Raw genomic sequence first — 12,122 nt, 5'->3', positions numbered from 1 at the left:
TGGGTAAGATCCCATGGGAAGCAAGTCTAAGGGGAAAAACATTAGAAGACAGTTGGCAGTTTTTCAGAGAGACATTAAGGGCACAAGAGCAAATTACCCCACTGCGCAGGAAAGACAGGAAGTCTGGCAAGAGACCCCCCTGGCTTAACCAGGAGATCTTCAATGAGCTAAAAATCAAGAGTGTCCTACAAAAAGTGGAAACTAGGTCAATATAAACGAATAACACAAGTATGTAGGGACCAGAACAAAACCCAGGTCAACTGACTCCCAATCCAGTGCTCTATCCTGTAGGCCACCCTGCCTCCTAGAATACAAAATACAGTGCTGCAGGCGATCACCCCAAAGCAGGTTTGTGATCTCTGTAGACTCCATATTCACTACATGAGTGTTTTCTTACTCAGCCAACTGTACCCCTGATGCAAGAATGTGACCCTTTGGGAGTCAGCTCTAACACATGGAGTCTGGGCACCAGAGAGCCGGAGTTCTGTTTATGCTACCACTGCATGATCTGTTCTGGCCAGGATCACACCTGAGTTCCATCCAGCTGGGATAACAGGTGGTCCTCTCCGCATGGTAAAGCGAACAGAGCATCTGTCAAGCAGAAACTTGGGCTGTAACTGTGCAGAGTGAACACAGACAGGTCAAGGCATCAGTTCTGAGAGATGCTGGCCCCACTTACATACCACAGACAGATTCACTTCAATCCTCAGCCAAAGAGACTGGCTTTAAACCAGCGTTCAGCCCATTCTAATTTCTTTGAAAGGCAGGGGCTTCATATGCCCCAACTCAGCTACTGCTCCTGCCATGTTCTCGGCCAGGGGGTGAGGGGAAAGACAATTGTCTACTCCTCACTTCGTCCTTAGAAGTGCTAACATTGGCAGTTGGGGCGGGGTGCGTGCGTGGAGGAGACTCTCGCTGATCATCTCTTTGGTTCTGCAGGGTGTGCAGCTGGGTGACGTTCTAACGACACGCCAGTGCCATGGAAACCATGGCTGGAACCAACTGGAGTCACTCTTTTGGGTGGTCGCTTTTTGGCAAGGACAAAGTTGAATCCAGCCTCTTTGGTTTTTGTCTCTGCCCCAGGTGGAAATTCAAAGTTCTCAACATTATATGTCCCCTCGTCCTCCCTCCCCCATGCCAGTGACTGTTTAATGAAGGGGGAAAAAAAATCAGAGACTCTCTGATGCCTGTAAAGTGCCATCCATGAATCAGCACCATGTACACACTGAGCAACCGTCTTCCCTACAGCGTTTGGGTTTCATTATTCAGAGACTGACTTTTCCAACAAAGGATCAAAACAGAAAACAAATCAAGCTTCCAGCAGACAAAGAGGGTGGAATTCTGACTCGTTTCATATTATTAATTCCGTACACGAGTCTATCTGAATAAAAGACACATTAACATAGACTCCTAATGCTTCCCACCACACTCAGAATTAGAAGGAGGTCTTTATTTTTGCCGGCAGTAAACAAGCTGTTTACAGACCAGGGAGAGCAGTTACTCATCCCAGATTATCCCAGAGTTTGGAGGTTATGCACATGGACCCCAATACAAAGGTTACTGAATATATTAATAATGCAGGACATCATCCTTTGGGGCAGACGCATTTGCACTAATGCACTTTCAATAATGTTACTGGATGGGATTGGAAGAGTTTGCACCCTTTGCAACTCAGCTGCTTATGTAGAACCAGTGACCACATCGACGTGCTGTCACGATCGCTTGAATATATCACCACGTTGGTGAAAAGACAGACCGAGCACTTTGGATTTTGTTGGGAAAGGATTGCTGCATTCAAGTTTATATCACTGGGACCCTTAGGTCTACCAACATGACGTGTAGCAGCCTTGAGAGATGAATGTCTGAGATGAAAGCCAAGAGCGGCACTAACATGGCTTTTGGTGGGTTGGCACCGAATCCCAAAGAGGAGAATTTAGGGGACCGGGCAGTCAGGAAGATCTGGGCTGTCGGATGTAAACAGAGGCGGAGTATTTACCTGCGTGCTTGTTGCGCCTGTTGTTGATTCTGGGGGTAGAGGACCCATTTCCTCGGGGCAGGAAGAGAGCCGCACCTTTCACAGTGAGGAAGCTTTCGCTGATGCTGCAAGGGAAAGAAAACGAATGAGCCAGTAGAAAGGAGAGAAAGCACCACGACAAACAAGGGCCCTGGACAGGGAAGATACTTAGACCCAAACCACGGTGCTGGTGAAGGACAATTAGTTTCTTTCCCCTCTAGAAATACTGCAGGGTTCAGAGCATGAATGTGAGTGAGTCGTGTGGGTAGCGCTATTGAGAGCGATGGTACATAAAGCAGCTGGGGCACTGCCCTGAGAGGTGTTTCTGATTTGGAAGCCTAGACGTCTGGTAGACATTTCCACGTGGCAATATGTGTATCAGTGCTTGAAATCCATAATGTAACGATCTGGCTAATCCTGGGCTTTGTTGTTCTGAGAGATAGCTGATGCCCCGTAGCAACAGATGCCTTGCTTTGTAGTTAGCTGAAGGACCATCAGTCCGTCCAACAGATTAATGGACCATAAAACTCTATTGTCGGATGATTCTATGATAATTGGCTCATGAAGAGACTCAAATAAGTTAAAAGCAAAACCATAATGCTGTTACTCTAAGACACCTTTCATTGGCTTGATTTAAGGGCAAAGTCAAGTGACATGAAGAATGAAGTGCACTGCTGAAGTAGCTACACAGAGATCACCAAGACCCTCTTCTGAAAAAGATTTTACGTTAAGAAAAAAAAGAAAGCTACTTAAAGAGTTAAAACATACATCTGTTGTGCTAAGAATCATGTTTTCCTCAATGAACTACAACTCAGCTGGGATTAAGTCATCCTGTTACACAGATCTTGGGGCACCTGTTTTACTCCGAACTGAAAGGGGAAACCCCCACAAACATTAAAAAGTAATAAATCCAAAATGACAATGCTAGAGTAACAGGATGAACTATGCACGTTCTAGACAGGATATGAGAGTCCCTGCCATTGTGCACAACAGCTCCATGCCTTCCATGAGAAACCAGCTCGCTGGGTTCGTTCACCCACGAGACTAATAACCTCTTTACATGCCTTTCTCAAGTTATATATGACAGGTTACTACTATTCCCCTCTCAAAGGCTGCGTTAATGAAACGGAAGTTTGAAACAGCACAAAATCCCTCCACGTTTTTGAGAAAAATGAAAAGTTACAAGAAATGGACAAAAGCTAACCCATGCCAAGTTAACACTCTTCGCACGTACTTCCTTTTCACCACGGTGGTAGATCAAGGGCTGTCTTAGCAATCTGATTCACGAAAGCATCTGAGCACATGTGTACAGTTAAGCACATGCTGAAGCCCCATTGAAGAAAAAGGTTCTGTGGAGAATGCAGTTGTCACCCAGTGCCAGGTCAATGGGACCAGCATTGCACAAGTGCTTTCCTGAACGGAGGCCTTATCGCTGGAGATCCTGGCTGCTTTGCAAGAGCAAGTTTCAGTCACAAAAACCTTCTTGTCTCTGCTCTAACTCCACACACTCCCATGGGAAGAGTGGATTGCCCCAGCCCTGGAATGGCACCCGAAGTGGGACGTAGAGACATCTCAAGGGAGCCCCCGAGCCCACAGCTCCTCCCCCGTGCTGCGCTTTTTTACCCTGGCAGTTGGACACTTCCCCAGAGGCCGTTTTCTTTTAGCCCACGACTTGCCAAGCTCTTTAGTGTGCTGGTCCCACACACCAGAACTTCAAAAGGAAGAAAAATTCTTCCTAGATCAAAGAGGATCAAGAATTGTTATTGTGCTAAATTAAGATGTATCACTGGGCATGCGGAACAGATGTTTTCTCAGGAGAAAACAGTCCCTCAGAACCTCCCAGGACAAGAATTTTAGCCAACAGCTCCCCTGGCACCATGTGACAATTATGTTCTCTACAAAGTCTTTAGGCTATGCAGTGCCTTGAAGTTCACTTTGGACATACCAAGAAAATGTTCAGTTATCTTGAAACCACTTATTTTGTGGAATCCTCCTGCCGGGCCTCACTTCCCCATAACTACATTTTTTCTAGTCTGTATTGGCTTCATGTTTCACAGAAGCGTGTTTCTGATTTTGCCACTAGAACAGGTTGCTGGACAAGGCTGCTGACCCACCAGCTTGAGATCGTGCGGATAAAGCACAGTTCTCTGCTATGCTGAGCCACTCCATCCAATGAGATTATAGGGAAACAAAAGCTAACGACAAAGGAATTACTTCCCCCTTTCCTCTGCCCGCTGCAGCTTCCTCTCAAAAGGACTGACACTAGAAAAACATGAAACGGGCACAGCCAGTCTTCTCAGCAACCACTTAACCCGCACAGCCAGCCACTGATATTGGCCTCCCACTCCACCTGTTTCCCCAGAAGGTTGATGTAAGATGACCATTTATGAAGATACTTTTAGGGGATTAAGACGAACACACGTGGAGGGCTGGGCAGCTCAAACACTGAATTAAAATCTATTTGCTTATATGGTTCAGCCATATTGGTATTAGTCTTCCAGGGATGAGAACGTTCTGTGCCCACATTCTCCAGCCCTTGTCAATTCTATAGTCCCATGCTCTGAACAGTACGAACAGGGATTCTTGAGGGGAGAAGGACGGTTGATATTTATCGCTGGGGGGAAACAGGCGGAAAAGGAACACAGAGTTCAGCATGTTTACTTGATACCATTAAAAAATGTTTTCTGGCATTTCTAGTTCTTACTCCTCTGGGATTGGTGCCTGCCTGAACCGGAGGGGCGCTGCAGAACTACAGGTATGGAGACCAGGTATGCCACTGTCCTTCAGAGGGTTTGCCACCTGAATTATTTTTGTGCAGTTGGCGTCAGCATTTCGGGACACCTATCAGCCTGCTAAGTCGGCGAGAGCTAGAGCATTAATCAGAGGTGCTGCAAGGGCCGAGACATGTGCACGTCTCAGAAGGGAATATATTCTCCAGTCAGAGAGGCAGACAGCAGGTTTTTAAGAATGTGGAAAAACGGATCGGTCCTGTGCAGCAGGAAGATCAGGTAACCAGAACCAAGCAGCTGACAGGGCAGGCATCAGTGAAGGGAAGAACCGTCAGCCAGCGTTCACACACTCAGCACAGGAGCAGGGGGTGTGGAGGGGCGAAGAGCAACACGCATGTGTGGGGTCTCTTGCCACGCCGTGACAGACATGCTATGGAGAAGCAACAGCTGAGCGAGGAAGGCACATTACTCTCAATTGCACGCCCTGTATTGCTCCCTCTACCTGCCATTTGAAGATAAGGCTTGTGCACTGCAGCTCCCAACTGAGTGGTGGGGAGGTTTGTTGCGAATTACCTTCAGAGCATTTTTCTCCAGTGCATTCCCATGCTGGGGTGGGGAGAAAGGCATGCTGGGTACAGCCTTCAAATACATCAGATGTGCAAAGTAAATTCATTGACCCGAGTCTCTCCATTTCCTTGGCCTTCTGCCAAGGCAATATAATAATAGTTACAGTAGCAGAGTCATTTGCCATTTAAACTAGGGTGTGCCCCACCCCAGCTTCCAGCATCACCTGCTTCCTCCTGCAGTGAAGTCACAATGCTAAATGCATGACATCATAATGGCATCCAGTGTCACACACAGACACCAAACACAGGGCCATGACTTTACTAAGGATCCAAGCAGTGAGAGAAGCTGGGGTTGAAATGAAAGAAAATTAACCTCAAACTATCTGGCTTAATTGACATTCGCTTGGGAGACGTGGGCCCCACTTTAAAGAGGCAAAGGCAATTCTTTTGATTTGCCACCCTGCGCACACCAACGACGGCAGAGCGTTCCCACGCAGGCTCCAATCTGTTCTGCTGACGGCCACTTTCATCTGCAGCCCCAAGCTCTCCAAAGCAGAGATTACACCAAGCCCAACCCTGGCGCTTACTGTTATAAATACACTCCCCATAAGACGACACACAGTTGAGGCCATAGACCCCTGATGATTTAGGAATTTGGCAAGTGGGTAAGACGTGTGTGAACATGAAAACAAGAGAAAAGAAGGTACAGTGGGGTTGCAGACGTGTAGAATAGAGCACAGAGCAATTCTTCCACTGAATAGGACTGTTTTTCCAGCTCCCTGCTGATAGCCCTCGGTGTGCTGTGTGCCGGGTGGTGCACACTGACACCTGTATCCCAGAACTCAGACTCGGTTCTTGAAACGCACTCTTGGGAGCTCTCTATCTGCTGGAAAAGGCCGACTCAGCAGACCAAAATCAAGGCAACTGGTCAGTTGGGGACTGAAGCACGAGACTGAATCGTACTCTAGCTATGAATCAATTGACCATCTCCAGTGCTATGTAGTTTCGTCTTCAAAGCAATTAGACAAGTGTGTAAGTTAGCAATGAGCTCTGGACAAAGGCTGACTGTGCAAGCCCTAGTCACTCAAAACCTAGGTGAAAATTCTGTGACTTGGTGAATTACAACGGGTTGCAGATATTGAAAATCACTCCAGTTTGACTGCAGGGTTCCCATGGGATTTCCAGTTACAGAGCAACTGGCGAACCAGGTTCAGCTTTATTATTCTTCTATCTAGTCTCCTGGAAAGAGACCTTTTACAGGTATCACTTTGTATTCATGTTCAGGGCTCCACTCAGAATCAGTATTTCTGTTGGGAATCTAGCTCTTTAGCCTATGGAGAGGTGAGGGAGTTGGTTACACAGCATCTTTAAAATACTTCGTGCACCCCAAAACAGGTGGCACACTTATGCCTTGGCACACTTATGCCTTGGCACACTTTCTTTAACTATTTCTGCCAACTCACTCAAGGGCAAGGGGAACTCACGGCACAAGCAAGTCACATAGTCACTCTATTAAACCATCACATCTCCACCTCTCTCCCTGATTTAATGGCCAGGGAAGAGCTTTTTGCAGCAATCATGCACATTTTATCACAGATGGCCTTTCACCCACCCCAATCAATACAATCATTGATAACCGTGTGCACAAGAGACACAGCTGACACCACCCTACACAGGTGTCCATTTCTAAACAAGCCACGCAGCTGCTGAGGGCAGCTCAGCGTGAACTCACTGGTTTCCTAACACTTGCTCTCATTTTTAAAAGGAGAGAGGCCAGCCTCAACCAATGGCTCGTGAGCTCTCTCCATGCAGTACCCTCGCATCGCTGTGGAGAATCGCGTTCCTTTCATTTCCTCTCCACCCTGTTTAATGCTGGTACGTTAAGCCAAGAATGCAGAAGTTTCTGGAGTCCCATGAGACCAGGATCTTAGCACTGCATGCTACCTTGTTCCACCCTTCTAAGGGTCAGCAAACGCAGCTCACCAGACCACGATTTGGAGAAAAGCGTCACCAAGAAAAGTCACACCTCTGCTTAGAGGCAGAGAATGTGCCTCGTGGGCCAGATTAACAGGCTTTTACTTACAGGGCACCAACCTGTCAGTGATTTCCCTTCCCAATGTCCCCAGAAGGTACTTGGAACGGAGGGACAAAAGCACCTTGCATACTTCCTTGTTCGTATTTCCAGGGCTGGCTGTTGGTTACGTTACAAGAATGCTGCTCGTTGCACCTAGAACACGTATTTCATTATGTAGTTGGGACACTGGCTAAAACTGCACTGTCCTGAAAAGATGATGCTCTGCAAACCCGCCAGCTTAACAAAAGGTACCACAGCTGCTTTCCCGGAGGCTGGGAGAAACACGCTGGCCGTTCGTTGGTGTGCTCACCACACAAAGGAAAAGGGGACGTGGTCGGATTAACCAGGTCGCAACTCTATTAGTCAAATGGCCCCCAAGGCTCCAGGGGTGGCCTGGGCAGCCACTCACACCCTCTACCAATTCCTGGGTGACGCCCCCTGCGGTGGAGCACATCACCGCACTAGCAGGTTATCTGAGCACCTCCACTTGCCCACTAGCATCCCCCCTTTTTGGGCATCGCCGTAAAGCCCATTGGTAGGGCAGCCCCTCTATGGCAGCATCCCTGCCTCTGGTTCCCATTTGTCCCTGGCGGTAAGACGTGTTGCCCTCCACCTGGTCAGGAGATGCCCTCAGGATGTTACCTTCCTGGATCTGGAGCCTAAATCAATGACTTCCAGTCAGGGGCGGCTCTGGGGATTTTGCTGCCCCAAGCACGGCAGGCAGGCTGCCTCTGGCGGTTTGCCTGCGGAGGGTCTGCTGGTCCCGTGGCTTCGGCGGCACGCCTGCGGGAGGTCCACTGAAGCCACGGGACCAGCGGACCTTCCGCCGGCAAATCGCCGGAGGCAGCCTGCCTGCCGCCCTCGCGGCGCCAGCAGAGCGCCCCCCGCGGCCCGCCTGCCGCCCTCGCGGCGCCGGCAGAGCGCCCCGCGGCCCGCCTGCCGCCCTCGCGGCGCTGGCAGAGCGCCCCGCGGCCCGCCTGCCGCCCTCGCGGCGCTGGCAGAGCGCCCCCCGCGGCTTGGCGTGCTGGGGCCTGGAGCCGCCCCTGCTTCCTGTACTGGAGCAGCCACAAATTGCAACAACTAAATGACTCTCACACAGGATCAGGCTGTGCCCTCCGAGGGGCACAATCCCACCCTCCCAGTGCCCCAAACCCACCCCTCGGTTTCACTGCAAGGAAGGCAAAAAATCCAGCCTGCCCCAGACAATCTGGTTGTTTGGGGAAACATCCCTGCCCAGCCACAAGAATCTGCAGGGACCTAGATAAGGGAGGGAGGGCTGGAAACCAGCAAAAGGGAAGTGGCCGAGTACAGGGCTCCAAATCTCCTGCCAAGTCCCCCGAGAGCTCCAGCTCACCCTGGAATGTGGGGGTGGGAATCTCGAGGGATCTGGCCCGTCCTGGCCTTTCTGCCCTCACCTATCCCGGGAGCTACCAAACTCGCCCTTCACGGGGCTTGGGGCCCTCGATGCAGTTTGTTTTTAAATAGGACGCCAGACAGAGACCTAGCCAGCCACCACTCCCAGGCCACAGGCCACACAAACCCTACTCCTCCCTGCCTGAGGTTCTCCGTGTTATTCATTCATGACACGTGCCAGCTGGCCACGGCGCCAAACGCACCGCTAAGGAGAGCCACGTGTTTTCACCGTACTGCAAACAGGCATTTAGTGCCTCTGGAGAACTTTCCATTTCCAAAGCACTTTGCCCACACTCCGGCCATCTGACTGGGACACCAGATCATCTCGTACGGCTCCTTCTGCTGGCCCCACTTCCTACTGCGTCTCCCCAGCACAAAACATTGCGAAATGTGTCTTTATGGATGGTGCTTTATGAAGAAGGAAAACAACTGCTCTAAGGCAAAGTAGGCAGGCACCTGAGCTGCTTCTGGCAACGTCTACCACCAATAAACACCTCATGAGGCTATTGTGAGCCGGGGGGAGCTCTCCAGTCAGTTCTGCTTATTCATCAGAGCAGCTTCCTTCCAGCGGGCTTTGTCTGGACCCGCCCTTCGCCAGGCACTTACCAAAGCAGCCCACCTCACGGAGAACTGAAGCAGCCAGTCTGAAAGGTGCAGCCGATAGGTGGTGGAGGGAAGAATTCCCCTCTGCCCTATGGCGACAAGCGCTCTGACCCAAGCTGCTCTGCAAAGGACAAAGCCCCCAGCCTTTGCCGGCTCGCTAACCACGAGTGCCGTGGGGCAGGGAAGGCAGGGGACCCGCGTGACGGTTTAGTGGAAGCAGAGCTTACTGTTCAGAGGTCCTTTTCTAAGAACGGGGATTCCAGATATTTTATATTTGAATAACCACCACCCCCGGCCCCGTGTTTATAGCAAAATGCCAAGTTTCTTTGCTAGTCTATGACATCATTCGCCTGGGCTCTGCAGAAATGGTTTGGAAACCGTGGCCAATATGGATAGCAACTGCCCTGCAAGACAAGAGGTGCCCTTCTATTTCTGTGCCAAGTCAGGGGTAGCTGTAGGTCACGGTGACAATGGCGTTAGGCTGTAACCATGGAGGCCTGCAAGCTGCTGAGCAAGAGAAGATTTCCCTAAAGGCCATCTCTGGGGGGACAGCACCGCCTGGCAGGAGTCCGAGGCCAGGGCTGATCAGCTGGATCCACGTTGCTGAAGCAGTGCCTGGTGCAAGCAGTTATTTCCAGGTAGTTTGTGCTGCAGCTCTCTGTCCCCCACATAGGGCTGCCCCCCGCCCGCCCTTCGCAGCTCCAGAGGGCGGCGGTTAGGATTGTTACAGAAGAGAGGCAGAAAGCTAGAGGCACTGGCAAAGCAAAAGAGGCGAGTCCCAGCGCGTTTACAGCTCTCCCACAAGAAATGAAACAGCCCGCAAGTTAGCATGTCTGTTCCTGAGTGACAGCATTCAGCAGGCAAAGCACTACACAGGGGCCCCGGATCGGACACGGAGCTCTTCCAAGAAGCTGTGTGAGGCCACTGGAAGGGTCAGGGAGAGACTTCCAGGTCCCCTGACTCCCAGTACCAGACCATGCTTTCCGCTCAGAAGAGCTCCGCGGACGAGCACTCCACCAACGGCTGGAAAGAGCAGCTGTGGAGCTAGAAAGACAGGGCAATCCGGGACAGCACACTGCAGGGTGTTGCAATGCACCCGAACGAAGACAACCACACATTGAATGTGTGACACTGGGTGCAGAAGAAATGGGGAAGGGATGAGCGGGCGCCCGCACTGCTTTCACCACAGAGCATTCCCTCCACCTCTGGCTCAACACCAAGCCCATGCAAAGGTGCCTTTCCGTCACCCACGTCAGCACAAACAGGAAACCAGAAGTTCGTGGTGTACAGAGGATTAGTCCTGTTCCCAAAGGTATGGCAGTCCCGATAGCTGGCAAGCAAGTTATACCTGCAGGCAGCACAGGGTCCTTTGTCAGAGCAGCAGTGGGACAAAGGACAATATGAGGGAGCACTGATGGCCGTCTGCTCCTTGGACTACTGCTGTGGTGTGTTCTGCAGGCAACCAGAGCGAGTGCATCAGACTAGAGACAGTGCTCAGCCCACTCTCCGCTACGCTCCACCCCCATTCTAACAGCAGTGAACACCACGCCAGCAAGGAGCGGGGAGGGGGCGGACGACTATTACCCTCACTGAGGGATGGAGAACTGCAGCACAGAGGGAATATGCGACGTGACCAAGGTCCCCCGGATCTGTGTGCAGGGAGCTGAACCCATTTCCCACGAGTCCCAGGACAAGGCTGTCCTTCCCCAGGCTCCTGCAACGCCCGAAGGAAGGAAATAAGAAACAGACATGGATGCCGTGGAAACAATCCTGCAAGTTTAGGAGATTCCAAACACTGGGCCTCTCCTCAGACGTTTGCCAGGACAAAGCAGTTTTCTACCCGTTTCCCCCTGTTATTGTGCTTTGTTTTTCTTCCTGCCCCCCCTGTGCTGCGCCCATCTTTAGAAGCCTCAGGTTTTGGTCACCACCAGAGGAAAGCGACTGCATTAGGGAGGCATTCTGTAGAGCTAGTCTTGCCCTCCAGTTGAAGTTTTGCTCGTGGCTACTTGCCGCAGGCACTAGGGGATTTCACACAAACTGCCAGGCGTCTAGGGCTGTAGAAAGCTGAGATAACACCACGAAGCCCACAGACAACAAGTGCTTATTAAAACTCACTGACCAAAGGCTGGCAGGACAGCAGGTGGAACCACACGAGAGCAGGCAGCCCAGCGGGCTTGGTTGATAGCATGCACTAGAGCAAAGCACTGCTGAGCAGCAGTTACCGAAAGGGCAGCGTGCCGTGTCTGTGCAAAGAGCAATGCTCAGGCCGAGGGGAGAACAGGGAAGTGGTAGTCAAGCGCTTGCCACTCTGCACTTCTGCAACTTGAGAAACAGCATGGGGGAAAAACAAGCCAAGCGTGGGAACCGAGCGCCGACTCACAGATGTTTGACGCAAACTGCATTTTTAGCAACATCTGTACAAAGCTCAAAAACAAAGGAGTTGTCAACAGGCATTTCCTCTGCTGGGAGGTGGGGCTCTCCAGGGAGTTAGCGGTGATGAGACAGGCAGACACCACACACTCCAGCGGTATATACATGGTGGAACAGCATCTCCTGCCCCCCACTCCACCTCAATCAAGTCCTTTTCTACCTCAACATCTTGGCTAACATGGAGGGCATCTGCAGAAGCTGCCCTAAGGTGAAACTAGAAGTGGCTGCTCATGTGCCACAAGGCACTCAGATACCCTGGTGATGAGATGCCGTAAGAACCTGAATGGACTGGA

The 12,122-nt window shown here is 51.0% G+C and overlaps 1 protein-coding gene across 6 annotated transcripts in view; it reads right to left on the bottom strand.

Annotated features, from left to right (window-relative positions):
* SSH2 (slingshot protein phosphatase 2) overlaps positions 1-12,122 on the bottom strand; it is a 131,668-nt gene that overhangs the window by 29,731 nt on the left and 89,815 nt on the right. For 5 of the 6 annotated variants that reach the window (XM_039507683.1, XM_039507682.1, XM_039507684.1 and 2 more), the window contains one exon: positions 1,997-2,100. In XM_039507683.1, the coding sequence (XP_039363617.1) occupies positions 1,997-2,100 (104 nt within the window). Of the gene's footprint in view, positions 1-1,996; positions 2,101-5,316; positions 5,454-12,122 lie in introns of those variants that run through there. The other variant, XM_039507686.1, reaches the window with a different exon arrangement.

The sequence above is a fragment of the Mauremys reevesii genome, linkage group 20 (assembly GCF_016161935.1).
Source record: "Mauremys reevesii isolate NIE-2019 linkage group 20, ASM1616193v1, whole genome shotgun sequence".
NCBI classification, from domain to species: domain Eukaryota; kingdom Metazoa; phylum Chordata; order Testudines; family Geoemydidae; genus Mauremys; species Mauremys reevesii.
The sequence above is the reverse complement of the archived record's forward strand: the minus strand, read 5'-3'. Positions and strand labels throughout refer to the sequence as shown.